The sequence below is a fragment of the Papio anubis genome, chromosome 6, assembly GCF_008728515.1.
Source record: "Papio anubis isolate 15944 chromosome 6, Panubis1.0, whole genome shotgun sequence".
Classification (NCBI taxonomy): Eukaryota; Metazoa; Chordata; class Mammalia; order Primates; family Cercopithecidae; genus Papio; species Papio anubis.
In genome coordinates this window covers 33,305,601-33,331,470 of record NC_044981.1, presented here as the reverse complement: position 1 = coordinate 33,331,470, position 25,870 = coordinate 33,305,601, and the positions used below count along the sequence as shown (strand labels likewise).

Here is a 25,870-nt window from a genome sequence, read left to right as displayed (position 1 = left end):
TAGTCAACACTTTATGCATGCTAGGAACTATGCTAGGCAGTTAAACACATCTCTAATTGGTAAAACATTCTGAAATACAGATCTAACTGCCTCAGTTTCACAAATAAGAACAACAACAGTGAGCTTACTGGGGTCGTCCATGCACCGAGGTGGAGATGGTGGAGCTGGGGCTCAAAGCTGGACCTGCTGACTCCCAAACCTGAGCCCATCCACTGTCCTGCACTTCCTTCTAGGAACAGCGTGAGGGGCTCCCACCCCACAGCCTTCCTTCTGCCTCCCCAGGCCTCACAGTGAGGAGCTGAGCTAGGCCCAAGCACTTTCAGATCCTTCAGAGCAGAGTTCCCCACATCCCGGGGTCCAAGGACAACAAAGAAAAACATGAGCAAGGACAGGATATGGCAAAGCAGGCTACGGGCACTGGTCAGGGATAGGGTGGGAAGCAGCCATTAACTAATGCCCCATTCCAGGAAAGCCTGCCAAGGCCCTGGGTTTAGGGCCAATCACTGGGGGAAACACTTTTGGAGTTTCTCTTTAGAGAGCGATATCCACAGAAACCAAGTACAATATCACTAAGAAACAACATTGAAGGGTTACACATAAGGGGCCCTGTTAATGTTTAGGATGTAAGCAACCTTGATCTCCTGAATTCTTTCCAATAAGAGCTCAACTGCCTTTAAGTTTTTTCAAATTTAAAATGTAGCAGGGCTTCTGCATTTCAGTCACACTAGAGAACTGGCCCACAACACCTGGATCTTGGATAGATCTAGATCCCTGGGCCATTGCATGCACCTGCAATCTTTATCTGCACAGGTGATATCAGCAAATGAACCTCCTCTCGATGCAAAGAGATACTGGCTTATGAGCCCACACAGCCAACCTCAAGCCCAGCTTTGCCCAGGTGATTTTGTATTTCCTGGCCAGGAGGAAACAGTGGAGCCCATAAGACTGCCCAGAAATGCTGCATGTTAACAGGACATAAATATCCTGTGAAGAATCGGCCAGCACTGCTGACCTCTCCGGGTGGGCATACGCTCAGAAGGAGCCATAAGGAAGAGGTGATTCATTGGACTGGTAAAGCTGATTTCCAGCCCGTTTAAAGGATTCTGAGATACTGCCTTGATAGCATATCTAGGAGTCATCCCTCAGTATCCACAAGGGATTGGTTCCAGAACACCATTTGGATATCAAAACCTGTGGATGTTCAAGTCCTTGACATGAAATAACATTGCATATAACCTACATACATCTTGTATATTCTAAATCATCTCTAGATTCCTTATAATACCTGATACAATGTAAATGCTATATGTAAATAATTGTTATACTGTATTTTTATTTGCATTATGTGTTATTGTTGTTTTATTTTTTTCTCTCAAACATTTCCATCCACAGTTGACTAAATCCACAGACGCAGAAAACCATGGATATGGAAGGCTGGCTGTACTCATCTCTTGGCCTGATGCTCGAGGCCCTCTCACTCGAGGTGCAAATCTTGCTTTCTACCCTTATTTCTCATTCTGCCCTTACATACACTCAGCACCCTAGAGAAACCAAATGACCTGAGCTTTCCTGGCTCCATGCCTCTGCTCATGCTGCTCTCTCCACCCACCTCTCCTCATCCCACCAGCTTCAATCTGGTTTTAACCATAAGACTTAGTCTTTTAATTCCATGTCAAATCCCACTGCTCTAGTGATCGTTCCTGAATCTCTTCCCACCCTCTCATACCTCCTGTCTCCACTCCCCCATCCACTGATTTTTTAAAAAATCTCAGACCTGGGTGAGAGTCACTGATGTTTTTCTCTCTTGACCTCTGCGGCCATTTCAGAGCACACTGCACTTATCTTCACCCTCCTCTTAAATTTATCTTGAACTTTTCCTGCAGCTGACTGTAAATTAGTAAAACTCTGTTTTAAAAAACAAAGGTAGAGCACACATTCCTACAAATATACATACTCCAGTGTGTAACCTCCTGGCACCCCCCTCCCCCAAGCTATCTCACTCATAGTGATTTTCCACGAGTGGCCAGGTATCTAGCACAGGCTCACCAAATCTTTGTTTACTAAGCAATGAAAATCTTCTGCACAGGATTCCTGTCTCTGCCTAATCAGAATCTTAAGCTTCATCTTGTACCTTATCTGGAGGTAGTGCTTCCCCCGCCCCCAACCCCGTTCCTTCACTGGAAACAGATTGGCTTTGGTTTATATAACTTTCCAGCACCTACCCAAATAGAGTTGGGTAGGGCATTAAGTCTACAGATTGTTCAAATGGACATGTCAGCTGTAGTGTTCGCGTCCTCTTGAAGAGCTAAATGCAGTTCTTGAAATTATTCCTCAGAGACAGACCCAGTCCACTTCAAAGGCAGCTTCCACTCAGTAAGAAGCTTGCAAGGGTGGTACTTTAACATTCCCAGGGTGTTTACCTATCTTTGAGAAACACATTCTTCTGCTCAGCGAGACATGCCATAGGTCTCTGAGACATACTTCAGTACATATTTCCAACTAATAATGGCTATGAAAGAAAACTGGGCCTCTGACTCCCAATGTTTTCTACTCCCTAATCTTCGTTTCCTGAACCACTTAGTCCTCTTCTGCCTACCAATCTGGGAATGTGGGATGGGCAGGACCCTTCTGCTGGAAGAAGTATTTGGCCTTCCAGGACAGCACAGTAAGAATAACCATGGAGAAGCAGGGACTAGAAAAGCCTTCCTCTTGCAGCTGTAATAAAGAATGAGATCGTGTCCTTTGCAGGCAACATGGATGCAGCTGCAGGCCATTATCCTGAGTGAATTAACACAGGAACAGAAAACCAAACAGTGCAGCATGTTCTCCCTTAAACATTGGGTACTCATGGACATAAAGATACAACAATAGACACTGGGGACTACTGGAGAGGGGAGGGAGTGGGGGCAAGGGCTGAAAAACTAACTACTGGGTACTATGCCCACTACCTGGGTGATGAGATCAATCGTATCCCAAACCTCAGCATCATGCAATATACCCATGTAACAAACCTGCACATGTACCCCCTGAATCTACAATAAAAGTTGAAATTATATATATAAAAAAAGAAAAGCCCCCTGTCCTCCCCTAAACACCGCATCACACCTCTCAACTAACCCTGGATCTTCTCTCTTCCTCCTGAAGGACTCACAGGAAGTACTTCAGCTCATCTTAAGCATCTCCAGGGTGAGCATGATTCTCTCAATGGGGCTGATGGGATCCAAATATTTCCAAACAGCATGTCATTTCTAGAAACTGCCCCTCCCTCAGCCCTGCTCTGCTGGGGCCTCCACCGGCTAATTTAACCATTAATGGACCTGTCCTCTGTGATTCACGCTACCCGAGGCTCGCCTCTTCCTATGATTGTCAGAAACACATTAGTTACAGAGTGAAGGAACCAGAGCAACCTTGCCCAGATCCTGGGCCTGACAGTTGGCACGCAGGGGAGCTGTGGTGGGCTGCGGCCAGCCTGGCCAGCCCAGCTCCCTGTGACGTCACGTCGGCCTTACCTCATCCCACTCCGAGGCGAAGGAGGGTGACTTCTCCAGCCTCTTCTTCCCAATGCTGCAGTTGGATAAGGACTCGCTCCGACTCCCCATGGTAGCGTCCTCTGTGGGTGAGCAGGTCAGGAGATCAGAGTCAGACTTGGACAAGCTGCGGCTGAGTTTGAGTTCAGCTTTGGGTTTGCTGGTGGGAGGGGCTCGGCTCCTGGCCCCACTCCGGTCTCCTTCCTCAGCACCACCAGGGTGCGGAGATGCTGTGTGAGTCAAAGTTTCAGGGTGTGAGCGGCTGTTGGTGGTGGGCAGGCCTGTTAGGTAGCCCACTCTCTTGCTCTGGTCCAGGGCACTGGGTTGGGAGGCTCCAGGAGCATGCACACCCGTCTCCTCCAGCTGCATGCTGGCCTTGTGGCAGGCGCCCTGCTGGGGGGACCCGTCTGGATGGCTCTGGCCAGCAGTACAGAGCAGCTGGAAAGGGTCCTGCCCCACCTCGCACACCGGGGAGGAGCCGTGGAGGAGGCCTGAGAACTGCTCTGGGACCTGCCCGTCCTGCCCCTCCGCAGAGTCCTGGCTCCGGCTGCTGCTGCTCCGCCTGTGGTCTTGGAGTGGACGGAGAGACAGAGAAATAAAAAATTAAACGTGGCAAAAATCAACAAAGTTTCAATGCAGCAAGCATACGGCAGAGCAGAGGAATTCACAGAGAAACAGGAGAGAAACTGGATAGGCTGGGGAGGGGGAGAGGAGAGAAGAAGAGAGAGGAAGGAAGACAGTTTTCATATTGTTCTTAATGTTCAATTTGTACCCAAAGTCAGAGCATTTATGAAATTCCAAACACTGGCCTGATTAATGCTATCTGGCAGCCTTCCCTGTTGTTAGATTTCTGTTAACATTAACGACCAGACCTTGCTATATAAGGCGAGAAGAGTGTTAACTATAACCTAGAGAAAGGACACAAGTCAGGACAGAGTGAGTGAACATGGAGTAAAAGTGAGAGCGCCAGTGAGCAAGCGCGAGCAGTGAGACTCACTCCTGGAACATCTGATACATTTCCATAAAGGCCAAAGTGTTATTTAAAGGCCACCCGCCCTCCCTTCCTCTGGCAAGCAGCAACAGAAAAAAAAAAAAAAAAAGAGGTCATGATCCACAACCTGCAACTTCTGGAATTCCTGAACAGAAACAAAACGGCAGAGAAATAACTGCTTCCTTCCTCCGAGGGGGCCATTCCGAGTTCCACGCCTCATCCTTCCTTCCTCAGGGAGCACAGACTTTTCCTTCTCTCTCTCTCTCTTTTTTTTTTTTTTGAGAATGTGTACAACTTGCTTCTTCCAAAATCTCCCAGCTGCTCATATTTGTTTAAGTTTAACCTTAGTTGATCCACTGAAAACAAAATGGTCTAATTTGTCAATGCCAGGAGACATTTGCAGTTCTCTCGAGACTTCCCCAACATCCTAGAAATCTGACACTACTAGCTCATGAGGCCAACTACTACTGTACACTCAAATACCTCGCCCTGAAGTAGCATAAACAGTTGGCCAAATCAGAATCTAACATCAGCACTACACTCGCACACCCAGGGGCTTCCCTTGCATGAACTCAGTCCCATTAAAGATTTTAACCCACATCATCAGAGTAAATAATACTATGTCCAGCACTAGCTCACATTCCATAATATTCAACTTTATCTTCTCTATACGTGGAATCTGTTGCACCTACACTAAACAATTCCCTAGTCTGCTCAAAACTCTCAAGAACTATTCATGAGCTCAGAGAATCTTAGAATCAAAAGGGTCAACTATGTTTACAGATGAGGAGTCTTAGTGGTTACCCCAGGTGGTGGGGGAGAAGACTTTAACCCAGGAGCCTGAAGATCTGGCTCTGGTCCTGGCTGAGCTGTTCTCTAGCTGTGTGGCCTTGGTAGTGAGTTCATCTTATTGGGCCTCAGTGTCTAAAGTAAGTGGGCTGGGCTACATGATACTTAAAAATCCCTTTAATGTCACGATAGTGATGAGAATCCAGGTCTCCACCATGTCATGATGGTACACTTCTCCCCTTAGGGACGCGAGACCCCTGTTTGGGTACCTCTCCTGTTGCTGCCTACACAGTACCCACTCTCCCTCATCAGCACGCCTGAAGGCCCAAAGCCCCTTCTTGAGGTTCAGTTCTGCCACTGGAGAGGGTAGCCAGATGAGAACTGCAAAATGAACAGTGCTTTATAAACACAACGTACTAAAACACAGTCTCCAATGCCCACGCATGACGCTACTGTCCTGTAACAGTGGTTCTTCCAAAACAGGCTTTAAGAAATAGTCTCAACAACCAGCTCTCACAGCGAGCCCAACTCGCTGAGGTCTGACCGGCGATACATTTCCCCCATCCCTCTCCTCTCCTCCCGGCTCCAGAAGAGCAGTTCGGTCTCCATAGTCTGTTCAGCTTTTCACGAGTCTAGAGAAGTGACCAAGGGCAGCCAATTAGCTCCACTTTATAGCTCTGATTACTTATCCACAGGAGCACAGAAGCACCAACTTTGGCATGTCCCTCCTCTATACTTTATTTTTTTTGAGACCAAGTCTTGCTCTGTCACCCAGGCTAGAGTGCAGTGGCACACTCTTGGCTCACTGCAACCTCTGCCTCCTGGGTTCAAGTGATTCTCCTATCTCAGCCTTCTGAGTGGCTGGGAGTACAGGTGTGTGCCACCATGCCCAGTTAAATTTTTTTGTATTTTTAGTAGAGATGGGGTTTTGCCATGCTGGCCAGGCTGGTCTCGAACTCCTCAAGTGATTTGCCCGCCTTGGCCTCCCAAAGTGCTAGGATTACAGGTGTGAGCCACCGCTCCCTGCCATTCCTCTACACTTGACCACTTTGAGACTTTCACACCCCAACTCAAAAATGCTATACCCCAAAGGTCAGGTCCTGAGCAATGAACAAGCCCTGAAAAACTTGAATCCTTTAGGGAAGAAGGAATGTTGATTACACAAGAGTTTCACATAGCTTAACTGAGGCCCCAGGAAGCCACGACTCATGGCTATGAATATTACATACAATAATTGGCAGCCAGAACAGAGCTACCCAGTGGTGTTGCACGGTGGGGCTACAGTCAGGATGACACATGACCACTTAATGTGGCTCAGGTCAACAGTACTTCGTAGGAGAAACTGATGGGGACAGTTAATCAGGCTACAAAATTTGCCATCTCTGGGACCACATTCTAATGGCCAACTTCCTACAGATCCTGGCCCACGGTACAATGTCCCTCTGCCTATATTTGAATGCAAGGTGACTTTGATAAAAGGAGCACAGGCTTCTACTGCTTTGTATCAACTTCCAGCTTCATATTTAACAACTAGGAGCTAAGGGACCAACAATGAAAGAAAACACCATAGCTCAGAACTGGGGGCCAGCCTGGCTCACACTGCCTGGGTGGACCTCAGAACCCAGGCCACAGAGAACGTTCGAACTGCTGCTGTGGGAGCCAACAATGCAGGCCCTGTGAAACAGCCACCCATTCATGCTAGCTATCAATGATGAAAGAGAAACAGATGCCAAGGGCTCAATACCAGACACATGCCAGTGGGCAGAAGGAAAGAATGGGAATTTGGAGGAAATTATGGAGGAAGGAAATATGTGGTGTGGAGGAAGAATCTCTGAGGGTCATAATCCTATTGGAGAAGCCACAATCCACCAATATTGTGTGGAATATAAGAAATGATGGAAAGAAATTCTTATAATCATATGACTTAGCCAGGCAATTCCTAAGAAAGACACTTTGGTATCTGAAAAGCTTGCCGAGATCTAAGAGCCTAAGGCTGGTGTTCTCGTTCCCGTTAAAAACTACATCCAAGGCCAAGAGGAGTTTTTTTGGCAGATCAATGGGTGGGAAAAGAATTACTCAATGGTTTCTTCCTTCTGCAAAGTAAGGATAATATAAGGTCTCTTAGGGACAAGGTGCTAACAATAGAGTACACTGATCAAGAAGCAGTTCTTAAGCAAATTACTTCACTTCTTTGTGCAATTCTGGGATCTTAATTGGGGGATTGTTGCGGTAATTAAACTATACGTGTAATGCATTAAGAACCATGTCTGGCACATGCCACACTCTCAATAGATGTTAAAATTGTTATTATCCTCCACACAGGATCTGTTACAACACACTTTGCTCACAGATGAGACCGACTACTTCTCCGTTCCTCACAGGTCTGTCACAAGGATCATCAAAGATAAGGCACATGAAAGTACTGTGTAAGATATAAAGCACTTCACAAGCATTCATTACCTTCACCATCCTCGTAACTGTGAACAGCAGAAGGAAGGGACAGAAGGTAATATGGTGAGAGGGCTGAAGTGAGAAACTCTAAGACAGGCCCCAGAACTGTCACTGTAACCACTCATCCCATTGACAAACGTATGAAGTGTCTGACCTCAGGGGGCACCCAGGTGATATGAGGATAAAGAAGCCGGGTGTGGTGGCTCACGCCTGTAATCCCAACACTTTGGGAGCCTGAGATGGGAGGATCGCTTGAGCTCAGGAGTTCAAGATCAGCTTGGGCAACATGGTGAGACCTCATCTCTATAAAGAATTTAAAAATTAGCTGGGTGTGGTGGTGCACACCTGCAGTCCCAGCTACTTGGGAGGTTGAGATGGGAGGATAATTTGAGTCCAGGAATTCAAGGCTGCAGTGAGCTATGATTATGCCACTGCACTCCAGCCTGGGAGACAAAGAGAGACCTTGTCTCCCCCAAAATAAAATAAAAATAAAAATAATTAAAAAAAAAATAAAGACACCAAGTCTGCCTCAATAGATGCTTTAAGACAGGCAAAAACCATATGCATGGCAGACAAAAAGGAAAGCCTGATTACTTTGAACCAGAAGGTTTCTCAGAAGAGGTAGCTTTCGAGCTGAGCACTGAAGGAGAAGTAAGACCTTGTCAGGCTTACAGAGAAGTAAAAATACACTAGAAAAGGCAGAGAAGGGGCAGGTGTGGCAGCATATGCCTGTAATCCCAGCACTTTGGGAGGATGAGGGAGGAGGATCACTTGAGCTCAGGAGTTAAGAGACCACCCTGGGCAACAAACCTCACGCCAGGGACTAGTGAAGTTGCAGAAGAGACCCTTGGGCCTTTCTCCTACGCTACTTCCCATGTTCCCCGAGCTCTGCCCTTCCCCCAGTCTGCCCTTCTAGGATAGAAACAAGGAGATAAAGGCACACAGGGAGGGAGGCCTGTTTCTTATGCCACCCATACATCAAGGCCAGCTGCTCTACTCAATAAGGCACACCAGCATGCTAATTCCCAATCCCATCAACTTGTGATCCTCATTCATTTTCCTTTTACCCTGTGAGCTACCGAAGCAAGGGGTCTTCTGTGCTGCATTTTAATTACTATGGTGAGCTATGGGATCTCAAGGGCTTTTGAATAATAACATTTTAACATTTACACATTTTCATTCACCTCTGCCCACTTAAGGCTGAAGAATGCAGCTCATGTTAGGAGTTGCTAACTCAAATCAACCCTCAGGCCCAGAGAAGAAGGCTGGGGGACCCAGTGTCCCATGTTGTTTTGTGTTCTCTGTATCATTAGGATTGGAATCCTCCAGCTGCGTAGTGACTACGGTGAGCGTCAAAAACCATGGATGTGCAGGAGAGCTCCCCCAAGTACACGGCTGCTTTCAGAGGGTCACCAGGCTCTCCCTGGAAGGAAGGTCCCAACTAGGTTATTCAGAAATTTGCTGAAGACTGCAATTTGATAAGACAAATAGACTGAGAGTTCGTTTTGGTCCATGCAACATGAGAAATAGAATAAGAGCTAGATGGGGATTCAAGAAGCCCATGTTTTAGTCGCAGCCCTGTGACTTTTCCTCTTTAGGTCTCTTTCAAAAAATGAATGCCCGGGATGCATTCTCCAGGGCTTTGGGATTTAGGCTGGTTTGAATCTGTGATTAAATGACCTCTGTATGGTCCCTTCCAGTTCTGTGATGTCAAGAACATGAATAGCAGCAAGGCTTTTGATGAAATGGTTTTAGCCTCGTGGTTAAAAGTATAGGCTTTGGATTCAGTCACACTAGGGTTTAAGTCTCAGCTCCAATACCTAACCTTTTCTTCTTCAGCTCTGAAACAGGGACAAAAATAGCCCTACCCTGAAGATCTGTCACGAGATATACAATGACATAATCAACATAAATGAAATCAGCATGGCAGCTGGCCCGTGGGAAGCATTCAGTAAATGATAGCTGCTATCATTATCACCATTTTTCATTTACAGTCATTTCTGAACTCTTAGCTCATCATGCTAACACTGCACACAGAGGCTGGTTTCCCTTCTCCTGACTCTGCAAAGGAGACTGATTTCTTCTGAGTAGCCCTGTTAATGAGGCAGAATAAAATTTAAATGCCAGGGAAGGCCAGTATTTTTGCAAGTTTGGTTTGGGATTACATGTAACAGCACAGTGGAAAATCTTCAGACTAGGAGTCATCTGTACTCACCTTGGGGCCCGTAGGTATAGCCCAGCTTTGGGACTTAAGACTGTTTCACAGTGAGTTGGTCTTGATTATCTCATTACATCTCCCCCACCTCCCTGAACTCCTGAAGAGTCTGTTCTCTGCCTATCATTGGACCTTTGACCTCTGGCCCCCAAACTTCCCCAGTTTTCAATATACCAGCTTTGCCCGGATCAGCTTCCAACCAGCCATGATTTCTAACCATGCCTAATTTAATAGCACATTTGCTGTCTTTGCTCCCCTTGATCTTCTGCCAGTTCCTGTACTGGGTATTCATAGCCATTTGCTTTCTCTTCTCCAGTTGCTGGAATGTTGAGCCCTTTTAAATACTCAAGAAACAACTGACTTGAGTCCTCTACCAATTCACCTAACTCAGTTGGCTTCCAACAGCTACTACTTATTGAGTACTACTCCTTCTGTGCCAGACACTATGGCAAGCATTTTCTTTCTAATATTCACAACAACCATGAGGTAAGAATTAGTACCCCTTCTACATGTAGAAACTGAGGCTTGAAGAGGTTAAATGATTCCCTAAATAATGGTCACCATCCAGTAAGTGCTAGAAAAAGAATTCAAATGCCAGCCTGATTACCAGGCCCAGTAAGCTTTTCACTCATCTCTTGAAAACTATGTAAGATCGATTTCCTCATCTCTTCTGCTCTCTTTAAGCCATCATCTTTACCCACAGCACCTGCACTTTTTGGAGGACAATCACATCAATTTCCTGAGAAGACAGATCAAACTTTTTTAATGACTACTCTCAACACCATGTAAAAATTGGGGGGTAATTTCATCACTTCTCTCCTACCTTAGAAATTAGACCCCATTTAGGATTTACCAATGGTCTTCTAACTGCCTCTTTTTCTAGTTTTCATCCTTCTAGCTCTTTCTATAGCAATGGATACTGTTTGCCCACTGCCCCCAGTACCCACTCCACCCTTCCTGTCTTGGTTATGGGACTTTTAGACAGGTTCACAGCCACCTAGACTAAAGACAATTACTTCCTACCTCCTTTGTAGCTAGGTGTAACCACATGACCAAGTTCTGGCCAGTGGGTTATAAGTGAAAGTGGCACGTGTAACTTGTGGGAACTATCTTTAAAGTGCCATTCTCCCCTTTCTTCCTTCCCATGCTGATGGCTTGAACTTGGATAGCCATCTTGAACTATGAGATGGCAGAAGGGAGACTGGGTCCTTAATGGTCATAAACTGCCATTAAGCCCAGCACTCCCACTCTGGACTTCTATCTTGTTCAAACCACAGTTATTGAGGGTTTTCTGTCACACTGAGCCTTGGCTCCTAAGATATTGCGTTATCCCAGTTATCTTCCTACGTTTCTTTCCCCTTGTGCCTCTAAATATAAGCTCTACTCTTTAAAAAAAAAATTACTATTATTTTAGAGACAGGGTCTCACTCTGTTGCCCAGGCTGGAGTTCAGGAGGCTTGACCACCTGGGCTTAAGCAGTCCTTCCACCTCAGCCTCCAAGCAGCTAGGACTACAGGTGCACACCACCACACCTGGCTAATTTTTTTTTTTTTTTTTTGAGACGGAGTCTCGCTCTGTCGCCAAGGCTGGAGTGCAGTGGCCAGATCTCAGCTCACTGCAAGCTCCACCTCCTGGGTTTACGCCATTCTCCTGCCTCAGCCTCCCGAGTAGCTGGGACTACAGGCGCCCGCCACCTCGCCCGGCTAAGTTTTTGTATTTTTTAGTAGAGACGGGGTTTCACCGTGTCAGCCAGGATGGTCTCGATCTCCTGACCTAGTGATCCGCCCATCTCGGCCTCCCAAAGTGCTGGGATTACAGGCTTGAGCCACCGCGCCCGGCCCACCTGGCTAATTTTTTTAAATTTTTTATTTTCATAGAGGCAAGATCTCACTGTGTTGCCCAGGCTAAGTGCTGTTTTGGACCTCTTCAACCTCTCTCGTCTCTCAGCAAAGGATTCTTTTTTTTGTTGTTTTTGAGACGGAGTTTTGCTCTGTCACTCAGGCTGGAGTGCAGTGGTGTGATCTTGGTTCACTGCAACCTCTGCTTCCCAGGTTCAAATGATTCTCATGCCTCAGCTTCCCGAGTAGCTGGGATTATAGACGTGTGCCACCATACTCAGTAAATTTTTGTATTTTTAGAAGAGATGGGGTTTCACCATGTTGGCCAGGCTGGTCTTGAACTCTTGGCCTCAAGTGATCCACCCATCTCAACCTCCCAAAGTGCTGGGATTACAGGTAAGACCCATCGTACCCGGCCTGGATTCTCTTTTATGTTAATAATCACCTCAACTTGGATGATTCCTAAATCCATATTTCTAATCTTCACATCTCTCATCAGACTCATATTTCCAAGTGTTTATGAAGTATCTTTACTTGGATGTTCTCTGGTACCTAAAACACCTCAAACTTAACACATTCGAAACCAGACTTAACATCTTCCCTCAAACACGCCCCTCCCTCGATTCTCTATTCCTGTTAGTCGTACATTATTTTCTCAATTAACCAAGCTCAAACCTCGGAATCATCCTGAAATTCCTCTCCTGATTCCTATACATTTTGTTCCATGGTCCTGTTAATTCTGCTTCTTCTATACCTCTCCCACTCATACCTCCCTCCCTATAACTTCCTACTCTTTCTCTAGTCTGGGCTCCAATTACCTTAGAGAGACTCTGTGAAGTCTCTTGACTTTAGGGCTTTCCCGCCTCCAGTCTCTCCCAGTCTAAGCAATCTAAGAGTCCACAATTATATATTTCTGAAGTGTGGCTCCTATCGTGTCACCCAATTCAAAAAGCCTCAACAACACTGCATTGTCTCGGGAATAAACAGTGACGCTGGAGATCCAATGCTCTATGACAAGTTCCCTTTGTTCCAGCCAAACCGGATTACTCTTACCATTCTCCAGACATGTTCTCTATATCTCCTCCCATCCTCTCACTGTTGTCTATGCCACTCCTCCTGCCTGGAATGCTCTCTCCTTATCAGGTATAACTCTATCTAGGTATAACTCTATCAGGTATAACTCTATCTAGGGGTTCAGCTCAACTGCAATTTCGTTAATAAAGCCATCCAAGATCTCCTACACTGACATAATTTATCCCTCTTTTGGACACCAAAATTACTTTTGTACCACTTTTATATGAATTTAACATATTCTGTCATCTTTCAGTTATTTTACATATGTCTCATGTATATAAATGCATAATATACATGTATATAAACGGCTGTCAATACATTTGGTGGAGGAAAATTTAGAAGCACAGTTCATAAGGCTTGGACTTGTTCCACAATCAAATTGAACTATTCCAACTCAGAAACATAAATTAATAAGAAGATAGTTACACAGCAGGACTTTGGGCAGGAGCTCCTCTAATGCAAGAAGATGAGAAAAGTAAAGTGCAGTGGCTTGTGCCTGTGACCCCAGCTACATGGGAGGTTCAGGTGGGATTGTTTGAGGCCAGGAGTTTGAGACTAGCCTGGACAATACAGTGAGAACCCATCTCTAAAATTTTTTTTTAGCTGGGCATGGTGGCACATGCCTTTAGTCTAGCTATTCAGGAGGCTAAGGCAGGAGGGAGGATTGCTTGAGCCCAGGAGCTGGAGACTGCAGGGAGCTATGACCACACCACTGCACTCCAACCTAGCAATGGAGCAAGATCCCTGTCTATTTAAAAAAAAAAAAGATGGCGAGAGAAGAGGAAGCTGCCGAAGATAAGGCTTAATTGTCAAACTGTCTCATTTATATGTTTTCCCTTTGGAAAAAGCATCCAAACATACTCCTGGGTATTTATTTTGAAAATCTAGCCTGGACTTCTTGGTAAAGATGACAGATCAAACACAGGTACCTATTTTCTCTTCTTCCTGAAATCTCATTAAACCAACAGTAAAAGTGGGACTACAGTTGGAAGCACTGAGAAAACAATCCAAAACTGGCACAGGGAAAAGCCAAGACTTACACTCTAGAATTCCCCAATGGCTATGGAATTGGTACTCTGATGCAGGAGTAAAGGGAGAAGCTAAAAACCATTTCCTCCCCTTTGGAAGGATTAAGGTCTTCATACTGATGCATGAACTGTGTACAGACTCAAATGCGTAGCTCTTAGCAATTCTGAGTTAATCTCAAAAACTTCTGAAGTGTAGCTGCACGCCAAAAAGTCCACATGTATCACTGTCTTCAGATAATCATTCATCACTGTCCTCTGTTAAGTACCACTTTACCTGAACCCAAGCACTATTAGTGGATGCTAAAGCACCACAGAAAACAAGATGGCTTTTAGAGCTCTTGGCTACATTCCTATTTGCTATCAAACCTGGAAAGTTGTCCACTATTTCTCTGAGTGGCAATATGTCCAGAACATCCAGCGAGCAAAGAATTAAACATGAAGGAGAAATAAATGACTATGCTATACAAAACAGGAATCACTGTTCTTGGTTATGCTTGCCCTGTATGATAATTTCAGAAGACTTTTTCTACATTTGAAATAATTTAACAGGAATACCCAATTAAATAAAACTACCATAAAATCACATGGGCCTCAAGTCTTTTTGGAGGATGGGCTTTCAAATTCATAGATCTATTAAGGCTTCCCACTTCTGTCAGCTTTTGTCATTTCTATAGGCACAAATGGCATTTCTTGGTGGGAAAATTATTCACTGTGAAGGACTGTCCCGCATAGTATAGGATGCTTAGCATTCCTGATCCCCAGGGGAAAAATGCCAGTAGCAACCCCACCTTAACCAGTCATTGTGACGGACCAAAACTCTCCCAAAACAATTCTAAACGCTCCCAGGGGATGGCAGCAACTCTGATTAATCACATAAAATTTATTCCTATAAATCATCTTATTATTAATTTTTAAAATCTCTTAATTTGACGTTATATATTCCTTTTTGTCTTTTTTTCTATTCTTTTTTGTGGAGAACAGGTTCTCACTATATTGCCCAGGCAGGTCTCAAACTCCTGGGCTCAAGCTGTCCTCCCGTCTCTGCGTCCCTAAGAGCTGGGATTACAGGCGTGAGCCACTGTGCCTGGCTATATTCTTTTTTGAAGTTTTAATTTTAAAAACTTTTTAAAATTTTAATTTTTGTGGGTACATACTAGGGTACATGAGATTTTTTTTGTTTTGTGTTTTTGTTTGGTTTTTTTTTTTTTTTTTTTTTTTGAGACGGAGTCTCGCTCTTTCGCCCAGGCTGGAGTGCAGTGGCGCCATCTCGGCTCACTGCAAGCTCCGCCTCCTGGGTTCACGCCATTCTCCTGCCTTAGCCTCCCGAGTAGCTGGGACCACAGATACTGCCACCACGTCCGGCTAATTTTTTGTATTTTTAGTAGAGACGGGTTTTCACCATGTTAGCCAGGATGGTTTTGATCGCCTGACCTCATGATCTGCCCGCCTCGGCCTCCCGAAGTGCTGGGATTACAGGCGTGAACCACCCGCAACCTGCCGAGATGTTTTGATACAGGCATACAATGAGGAATAATTACATCATGGAGAGTGAGGCATTCATCCTCTCAAGCATTTATCCTTTGTGTTACAAACAATCCAATTATACTCTTTTAGTTATTTTAAAATGTACAATTAAGAATGTTCTTTTTTTTTTTTTTGAGACAGAGTCTCAAAAAAGAGGTGCCTCCTGGGTTCAAGCGATTATCAGCCTCAGCCTCCTGAGTAGCTGGGATTACAGGTGTGTGATATCACGCCTGGCTAATTCTTGTATATATATTTTTTTGAGATGGAGTCTCGCTGTCACCAAGGCTGGAGTGCAGTGGTGTGATCTCGGCTCACTGCAACCTCTGCCTCCCAGGTTCAAGCGATTCTCCTGCCTCAGCCTCCTGAGTAGCTGCGACTACAGGCGCGTACCACCACACTCGGCTAAATTTCTGTATGTTTAGTAGAGACAGGGTTTCACTGTGTTAGCCAGGATGGTCTCCATCTCTTGTCCTTGTGATCCACCTGCCTCGGCCTCCCAAAGTGCTGGGATTACAGGCATCAGCCACCACGCCCGGCCAAATTCTTGTATTTTTAGTAGAAGCGGGGTTTCACCATGTTGGCCAGGCTGGTCTCAAACTCCTGACCTCAAGTGATCCAACCACCCTGGGCTCCCAAAGTGCTGGGAATACAGGCATGAGCCACCGTGCCCAGCCAAGAATATTCTTTATAGCATCCTCACGTGTAGTGGTTTTTTTTCTCTTTCTTGATCAAAATTGTCAGAAATCTTTAAAAAAATACAAATTCATTTTAATGATCAAGTCTCTCTTTTTGGTTTCTTCTACTTTTCTTTCTTTCACTAAGGTGTAGCACACATAACATAAAGTATGAGAAATATACTATCTGCTTTTATCTCAATAATTCCCTAACAATCTCTTATTACTCTCTGCTACTTTCTTTTGGTTACATTTTAATCTTTCTTGTTGTTTAACAAATGAATTTAAGAATATAAACTTCCCTCTGAGCACTACTTTGGCCAAATATTACAGGTATTTAAACAAAGTGTTTCTACTACCACCAATTTCTATGTAGAAAAATAGAAAAAAATAGGCAACTCATAGATTAAACACATAACGCTAATCAATAAGGTAAGTTGCTCAGTTCCAATGACAAATAGCACCTTTTTTGCTTATCATGGTGGAAAACATTAAAGACTGATAATACACCACATTGGTGAAGGTATGAAGAGCGTATTTCTCTTCACCATTAAGGGAGGGCAATTTAGCTCCACCCATTAGATCTAGACATGCACATATACTCTGACCTGCTAATTCTACTTTCTATCAGTCTTTTTTAGAGACATACTTTTACATGTATTTAAGAACACATGCACAGAATATCCACAGAAGCGTAATTTATAACAGAAATCCTGGCGACAACTTCAACACCCATGAACTGGAGAAGGAAAAAATGAGCTATGGGATATTTAGCTAGATTTTAAGAACCAAAATAAAATTGCATCTATGCTCTATAGATAAGGCAAATACAAAATGCAAGTTCACAGAAAGTTTGTAAAATACAATCCCATTTTAGCTTAAATACAAACAAACAATTTCACATAGTCACTTTTGTATAAAGATAACAAATGGTCTGAATCATATATACCACACTTTCTTTTTGAACTCTGTGGTTATGTTAGGATGGTATTATTTTGCTATTAAAAGCCAGTTACTTAAGTTTTTTTTTTTGTTTGTTTTGTTTTTTTTGCAGATATGGGGTCTCACTATGTTGCCAGGCTGGTCTTGAAACCCTGGCTTCAAGCAAGCCTCCTGCCTTGGCCTCCCAAAGTACTGGGATTACAGGTGTGAGCCACCATGCCCAGCCCACCACATTTTCAAACGATGGTCACCTCTAGCAACTGTGAGTAACAGGGAGGTGAGAAGAACCTCAGCATTTATTTATATTCATTTCTGTATTGTTGGAATTTTTTTTCTTCCTCAGTGAGCACATACTAATAAGCTAATATAAAAATGTAAATTTTAAAAATTAAAAAAATTTATTTTAGAGATGGGGGTCTTGCTATGTTGTCCTGGCTGGTCTCCAACTTCTGGGCTGAAGTCCACCCACCTCGGCCTCCCAAAGTGCTGGGATTACAGGAGTGAGCCACCATACCCAGCCTAAAAATGTAATTTTAAAAATTTCCTACCCCAACCCTCACACATTGTAGCTTTTTGAATTATACTAAGGCGGGGTTAAAAGCTCTGGTAGTCTCACTAACATGGCCTTTTGAAAACTGATCAATTAATTCATAAAAGCTGCATAAGACAAGACATTAAAGGAAATGCAGAAAAGATTCAGTAATACCTGCAACATGGTCTGCTGATGTGCCTCACTTATACCAACCTTAGCAGGCACTCCTTCAAGGCTAGCTTTTCCTGCCAGGCTGCCAGGATAGGCAAGGCTTCTGAGAAACTAGCAGAGCCCATTTTCATATTTAATGTCTCAGCTATTTTGTCTGAAAGCTCTTTGAGTGATCTAAGCAGCAAGCCTTGAGGCAGGCGCATCCCACAGCCTGTGGTTCAATTAAATCTGCTTCTATACCAACTACTCACAACACTTATCCCAATATAGAAGAGTTGGAAGAAACCAAAGCATAGGAGGACCAGATGTGTAGCCAAAACTCCTAATTGTTAGTTCCCTCCTTAACCTAATGATCTCTTGATATGGGGATACAAAATCCCTTTCAAGCACACTTGGTAGCTAAGGACACCAGCCCCGCTTATGAAATTAGTCTAACCTTCCACTCTTCTTTCTTCCAAAGGTTGAGTCAATTATCCTGTAGTGGTTCCAGATGAAACTTTTGAAAGAAAGAAAGAATTGGAATCTCCCTCCTCCATGAAGCTAAAAATTATTCCTTCACTAAGAACCATTTTCAAACAGAGTATTAATTAATTGCTTGTTTTTTAAGGGTTAGTTTATTAAGTGTAATTTATTATCAATTTTATTATCAAATGACTAGAGAGGGCATTGGTGCCCTCTTCACCTTTTCTAAATGTTTTAATTAAAAATCTACCAATATGGCCAGGGTTGGTGACTCACGCCTGCAATCCCAGCACTTTGAGAGGCTGAGGCGGGCGGATCACCTGAGGTCTGGAGTTCGAGATCAGCCTGGCCAATGTGGCGAAATGCCATCTCTGCTAAAAATCAAAATTTAGCCAGACATGGTGGCGGATGCCTGTAATCCCCTCTACACGAGAGGCTGAGGCAGGAGAATCACTTGAACCTAGGAGGTGGAGGTTGCAGTGAGCCAAGGTCATGCCACCGCACTCCAGCCTGGGTGACAGAGCAAGACTCTGTCTCCAAAAAAAAAAAAAAAAAAAAAACTACCAATATGATTGGAAGGCCCAATATAGTTATCAATTTTTCACTATCAATATAGATTCAATATAAACCCAATCAAAATCCCAGCTGGACTTTTTGTAGAAATCAACAAGTTGTGCACACTGACTAAGAACTAGGTGGCGGGGTGGGGAAGAAATCAATAAGCTGATTCTAAATGGGAACGACAATGGAACTAGAATGTCTAAAACAATTCTGAAAAAAGTAACAAAGTTGCAAAGACAATTCAATAGAGAAAGGAAGGTCTTTTTCAACAAATCATGCAGAAACAATTGGATAGCCATTTGTAAAACAATGAAACTTGATCCATACCTCACACCATATATAAAAATTAACTCATAATTGATCATAGACTTAAATGTAAAACCTAAAGCTATAAAATTTCTAGCAAAAAAACATAGAAAAGATTGGTGGCTGAGCACGGTGGCTCACGCCCGTAATCCCAGCACTTTGGGAGGCTAAGGTGGGCAGATCATGAGGTCAAGAGATCGAGACCATCCTGGCCAACATGGTGAAATCTCGTCTCTACTAAAAATACAAAAATTAGCTGGGCGTGGTGGCGCGTGCCTGTAGTCTCAGCTACTTGGGAGGCTAAGGTAGGAGAACTGCTTGAACCCAGGAAGTGGAGGTTGCAGTGAGCTGTGATTGGGCCACTACACTCCAGCCTGGTGACAGAGAGAGATTCCATCTCAAAAAAAAAAAAAAAATGATTGGTGACCTTATCCATATTTTAAAAAAGGATAAATTGAACTTTATCAAAATTTAGAGTCACTTCTCTTCAAAAGACACTGTTAAGGGAACAAAAAGACAAGTCACAGATGGGGAGAAAATCATGTATCTAATGAAGAATTTGTATGTAAAATATATAAAGAATTCACAACTCAATAATAAGAAAACAATCTAATGTTTTTAAATGAGCAAAAATTTGATAGACATTTAATTAGATATTAAGGATGGTGACTAATCACATTAATTGATGCTCAACATCATTAGATATTAGGAAAATGCAAATTAAATCCATAATGAACTAACATTGCATATCTATTAGAATGGCTAAAATTTTAAAAACCTGACAATATTAAGTGCTAGGGATGATATATATAGCAAGTAGATGTACATCACTCTCATACACTTCGATGGGAACGCAAACTGGTATAATCACTCTGGAAAATAGTTTGGCAGTTTCTTATAGAGTTAAACATATTACATATTTCACGTGAAGTTAAACATCTATTGCTGGGATACCCAGCAATCCCATTCATAGGTATATATCTAAGTGAAATGAAAACTTCTGTTCACACAAAAACCTGTAAGTGAATGTTTATTATGATTTTATTTATAATTGTCAAAAACTGTAAATGACCCAAATATCCCTCAGCTAGGGAAGGGATAAACTGAGGTATATCCATACAATGGGATAATAGCAATGAAAAGGAACAAATTATTGATATATGCGACGACATGGATGAATTTCAAATGTATTAGCTAAGTGAAAGGGGCCAGGCTCAAAAGGCTACAGATTGTATGATTCCATTTATATGACATTCTGGAAAAGGCAAAACTATTGGGACAGACATCAGAGCAGTGGTTGTCAGAAATAAGGGAAAGGAGTGGGGTTGACTACAAAAGAACATGGGAAAATTTGGGGGATGAAATTGTTCTATATTTTTATTGTGATGGCAGTTATACAACTCCATCTGTCAAAATTCACAGAACTATACACAAAAAAGGATAAATTTTACTGTATCTAAATTACAACTTTTTTTAAAAGCTCCAAATGGAAACCATAAAATACAAAACAAAAAAAATCACTATGAAAATGACTACAATGTCTGCATGCAAGAGAAAACCTTTTAAATAGGACCATTAAAAATAAAGTCTACAATGTCATACGCATATGCACACGTTCTCTTTGCCACCCTCTAAGCACTGACAGATCTAAGCAAAGGGCATTTCAAAGGAAACCATCTCATCCTCTGTTCTTACCTGAACCATGGAATGTCTTAGGGTTGAAAGAAGGTACGCATACCCCATGAAGGCCCTAATACCTGCAAGCTGTAGAGAGCTGGGAAAGGTCATAAGAGTTCCTTCAAACTGCAGTGGGAACTGCATTGCCCCTTATTCTTCTTTAGAACAGGGGTTGACACAAATTCCCCAGCAGTGCACACTCACCTCTGTTGTGACTGCACTTATATCGACGGGCTGGATCTCAGTACTGCAGCGCTCACTCCCTTACAGAGGAAACTGAATTTTGCAGAGGCAATGAAAGTAGGCCAAGGCGACAGAGCACTCTAGTTACAGGGTGGCAGCCAATCACGGGCCCCTCCCCAGGAGTGCCTCACTCTGAGGTCAGGACTCAAAAGCAGAGTCTGTGCCGTCAGCCTGAACCCAAGGGGACTGACTTGTTGAGCTTGTTTTTCCACAGCATTAACTTGAGGGTTTATGATTTAAGACCCCAAATCAATCTCTGCCATGGGGCTGGTCTCTCCTCCCACAGTTTGCACCTAATCTGACTTAACCTTCTCCTTGCTTCGCATGCTGAACGTGGCAGCCAACTCCAACCTAGAGCATATAGGTCACGTATTGAAAATGAAAAGCCATAATGTACCCACCATCCCAGACCATCATGAAACCCAACCGCCACAACCCAAAGAGTATCATAGTTACAACATCTTCCCCTTCCACTCAGGATCACAAACTTTAAAAATCCCTTTGGAGTTGGTTCTGCCAGGAGTTGTGGGGAACGTACCTTTTGTTTTTCCATCCACCGACACCACTTTCTTTGTCTCTGCTGTTAACAAGAGTTCATAAGGATGTTCGTCTTCTTCCTGGGCTACACTTCCATGAATTCTAGGTCTCATGGACAGAACCTAAGGGAGAGAAACATCCAGTATATTTTGTGCATGTGGCTAATATCAAGACAGGAGTGTGGAACAAATTCGATTATTGGCTCTTTTTACATCTAAGAAGAAGAAAGGTGGAAAAGAGAAGGTGAATAATTCAAGTGTCACATAGAATCACAACTGCACTTCTGGATATATACCTGTACCTCTAATCTGAACGGCCTTTGACTAGAATATACCCTTTTCTGAGGATCACCTGAGCCTGGAAGTTTGAGGCTGCAGTGAACCAGGATTGTGCCACAGAACTCCAGCCTGGATGACAGAACAAGATCCTGTCTCTAAGGAAAAACGAAAACAAAAACAAAACCAAAAAAACCAAAAAACTCCCCTTTCTTTGATTTTAGTCTTCAAAAAGTGCAAGTAAAATCCAAGATCCTTCCTTTCTTGCATCTCCCATGCTTACGGTGTTCTGCATGATCTCTTTTCTGAGGCTAATACTTGCCAAGCAGCTCTTAGCCATGCTCCATTGTGAAGGAAGACCTCTTCCTCTCTGTTTCTTTTCTAATATGCACATATACTATCCAAAGACTGGAATCCTTCCCACCTCCTCAAGAGGAAACCAAAATGACTTCCAACTGACCCTCAACACTTAAATGTTTACTAGAAACAAACCTGTCGCTAAGTCCATCTCTATTTTTGTGAGCCTTTCTTCAGAGGTCCTGAGGGTTATAGGGAAGGATATCCCCAAAACTGGATTCCTATAACCTTTATGATAATACAATTTTAAATTGCTTCCACCAATCTCTGCTCTGAAGAGTCAAGTGGCCAGAAAGTTTGAATTTCAGTGAGGTGGAAAAAGCAGCTGTCTACTGAGAAATCCCTAATCCAGGCAGTCAAGTATCTCTGATGAAATAACGGAACCAGAGCTGGCTCCTATACCTGGCAACTGTAAGGCTTTGACCAGCTGAGGGCCTGATGGCCACAGCTAGCCTTGGTACCACAGTAACCATGCTTTCCCTTGAATCAAGCTGTAGACACCACAATTAGTGCTACAGCCACTCTAGGAGAAAGAATGGATATCCTTACTTTAGAGGATAATTCTGGCCCAGCTGTCCTAAGAATCCAATCTGTTTCACAGGCAAAATAAGAAGAAAAATAAGAATAAGCTAGTGTTAAGACAAATCCTACTTACTAGAACAGCAAACCAAGGCTCAAGATCTCTTCTTGATCAGTTTGGATCGGACAAGTAAAGTATTACAAACAAGGGGGTGGGGCGGGGGGAATTCCCAATTCCATCTAACAAATAATGCTGCCCTACAAAGGTGATTCCTTGGCAAACACAGAAACTTCCTCCCATACTGACATGTCCCTCAGCCCACTGGAAAGACATCAGGTTTGTGGTTCATCAGGTTTTTGCTTCTCAAGGCATAGCTCACCGTGTTATGGGCCTAATGAGACAACAAGGACTCTAGTAGCCTCAGACTAAATGAGAAACTGCAGCTCCCGTTTGTTAACAAGGCTGCCACTCTAAAGGCAAAAGGACTGTCTCCTTCCAAAATTCTGCTAAGCACTGCAGGAACCTCCACTTATAGCAAGCTATCTGGAAGCTAAAAGCTATTTCATTACAATGAGCCATTTGCTCATATTACTTATTCCTTTGCCTCTTCATATGAACACAATTAAAGGAACAAAGAGGGGCCATTAAGCAGTTCACATTGTGTCAACTTAATACCACAGGCAGTACAGACAGGATTTGTGTTCTGCAGGTTTACACACCTACAGCTATCACTTACACAGAGCCCTGGAAATCTGATGGAGTGTTCCACACACGGGAAGAGCTCTCATATAGCCTCAGGCATGCTTCCTTCAGAGGGAGGTAACTGACAGCCTGGATGCCCAGCCTATAATATCCTTTCTTCTCATGCAGGAGAGGGCTGATGACTTCCATGTGGAAAATCAGGCCCACTGGACCTGCTTTCTCTCTGTGCCTAGTTCTTGTGCAGGACAAATAGAGGCAGAGAACCATCAAATGCCAGAGCTGGAAGGGATCCTAACCATCACAGTAACATCCAGAGAGCACCTGGTTCTGCTCTTTCATTTGTAGATGACAAACCTGGTTCCCAGAGAGGTCCAGGGACTTGTCCAAGGTTATACAGAAAGCTCACAACAGAGCTATGGCCATAAAAGTCAACTCTCCTGATTCTGGACCAGTTTGGCCTCATTTTCCCTCAACTTTTATGTTTTTCTTCATCCAATTGCTCATACCCAGACGACAAGCAGAGTAATCTTTTCTTCTTGGTGCTGGCTTCTACCAGCTATGGGATTAAAAATCCTCACAATAAAGCAATAAACTGCTTTTCTTTGAGCCTTCCTAGCTCCCACTCCAGAAGCCCTATGTCATAGTCAATATGGCAATAACTGATTTTCAACAGAAAGGATTCTGCTCTTTACTAAATTACTCCTTAATCTTTTTTTTTTCCTTTCCTCCAGGACTGGCAATAAATCAAAGCCAAATACACACACACACACACACACACACGTATACACATATATATACATATATAATATATATATTTTTTTTCTGCTATGTGGAAAGCAACATTTCTGCTGCAGAGCAAAGCTAAGAGCAGTCACCACCTAACTGTGACCAATGGAATGTCCAGTTGGGGTGTGGGAGCCTTCTGGGAAGAGCTACTCCAGCAGCTGCAGCTTCCATGAATACTTAGCACATCTGAGCACAGAGAAGACAACAGCCAGTCCTGATGCAGCTGGCAGCCCCTTCTATGGGCAAAAACATCTATACAGCATGTGTATGTGCGTGAGTATATGTGTCTAATGTTTATAAGCCAGTTTCATGATCAGGTCATTAACCTGATAAGCACTCCAACGGCTAGGTATACTCTGGCTTCCCCTAAAGGCTTCTATGAGTCATCTGACAATGACCAGGCTTAGGAATAGGAATACAAATATTGGGGCAGATTGCTTGCCAAAGACAAAAGCCTAAGTTTGATGAAGTCAGTGTCTCCTGAGATATGATATGGTCTAGGGTATTTAAGCTTTAACAGTATAAGGAAAAATGGTGAAAGACAACAGAGTCCAAAAAATATACATAATTGTACACTTTGAAGAAGACCATTCACACTACATTCAAACTACAGTATATGAACAAAATCTGCCTGGATCATATGCAGGCCATATCCCCTCTATATTCAGGTACCTATAATCACCAGTAAATTAGCAAATTCAGTGTTTCACCATCTTCCAAATACTGACTATGCTGGTCCAACTGATCCAGAATTCCAGGCTATTCAGAAGCAAGTTTTAGAGAATGTATCTCAGCCGGGCGCAGTGGCTCACGCCTGTAATCCCAGCAATTTGGGAGGCCGAGGCAGGTGGATCACAAGGTCTGGAGATCGAGACCATCCTGGCTAACACGGTAAAACCCCGTCTCTACTAAAAACACAAAAAATTAGCCGGGCGTGGTGGCAGGTGCCTGCAGTCCCAGCGACTCGGGAGGCTGAGGCAGGAGAATGGAGTGAACCTGGGAGACAGAGCTTGCAGTCAGCTGAGATCACGCCACTGCACTCTAGCCTGGGTGACAGAGTGAGACTCCGTCTAAAAAAAAAAAACAAACATATATATGTGTGTGTGTGTGTGTGTGTGTATGTGTGTGTGTGTGTGTGTATATATATATCTCTCTCTCTCAAACTTTCCCGCCTAGGAGAGTAATATGAAGATTCCCCCTTCTCTCTTCCAGCCACCACTTCTTGACACTGTGTTACTGCCACATTGTATGCTTTAGAAAACCTTGGGAGAATAGAAAATTCTGGATATAATCCAGTGTTTCTTTAAGAGCCTTGCCCAAGCATTACGAATTTTAACTCAAGTCCTTGTTAAAGAGGGGCAGAAGGCATTTACAGAGACCCAGCCCCAACTGAATATGCTCCATATTATTAGGCTTCTCCTTGTTTAAAAAAAAAAAAAAAAGGAAGGGGGGTAATGAGACAAACTTCTATTTATATAAAAGTATGGAAGGATTTAGTGCATGCACTTGGATCTACTAGAAATGTGTTATTATCCAGGGGTGGTAATAACAGGCTGCAAATCTAGAAACCCTTAGATGAGACATTATAATAAGCATTTTGTAATTAAAGAAAAGAATTAAGGACAGAATTTGTACCTAGCATAGAAATCTTCCCCTATCTCCAACACTGACTTTTACATAAAAGGGCT

At 43.4% G+C, this 25,870-nt stretch overlaps 1 protein-coding gene across 9 annotated transcripts in view; it reads right to left on the bottom strand.

Moving 5' to 3' along the window:
- ANKS1A (ankyrin repeat and sterile alpha motif domain containing 1A) overlaps positions 1 to 25,870 on the bottom strand; it is a 193,717-nt gene that overhangs the window by 70,728 nt on the left and 97,119 nt on the right. For 7 of the 9 annotated variants that reach the window (XM_003897484.4, XM_009204965.4, XM_009204967.4 and 4 more), the window contains 2 exons: positions 21,544 to 21,664; positions 3,510 to 4,096 (listed from right to left, as the gene is read on the bottom strand). In XM_003897484.4, coding sequence (XP_003897533.1) covers positions 3,510 to 4,096; positions 21,544 to 21,664 — 708 coding nt within the window. Of the gene's footprint in view, positions 1 to 128; positions 2,887 to 3,509; positions 4,097 to 21,543; positions 21,665 to 25,870 lie in introns of those variants that run through there. The other 2 variants (XM_021937155.2, XM_021937156.2) reach the window with 1 other exon arrangement.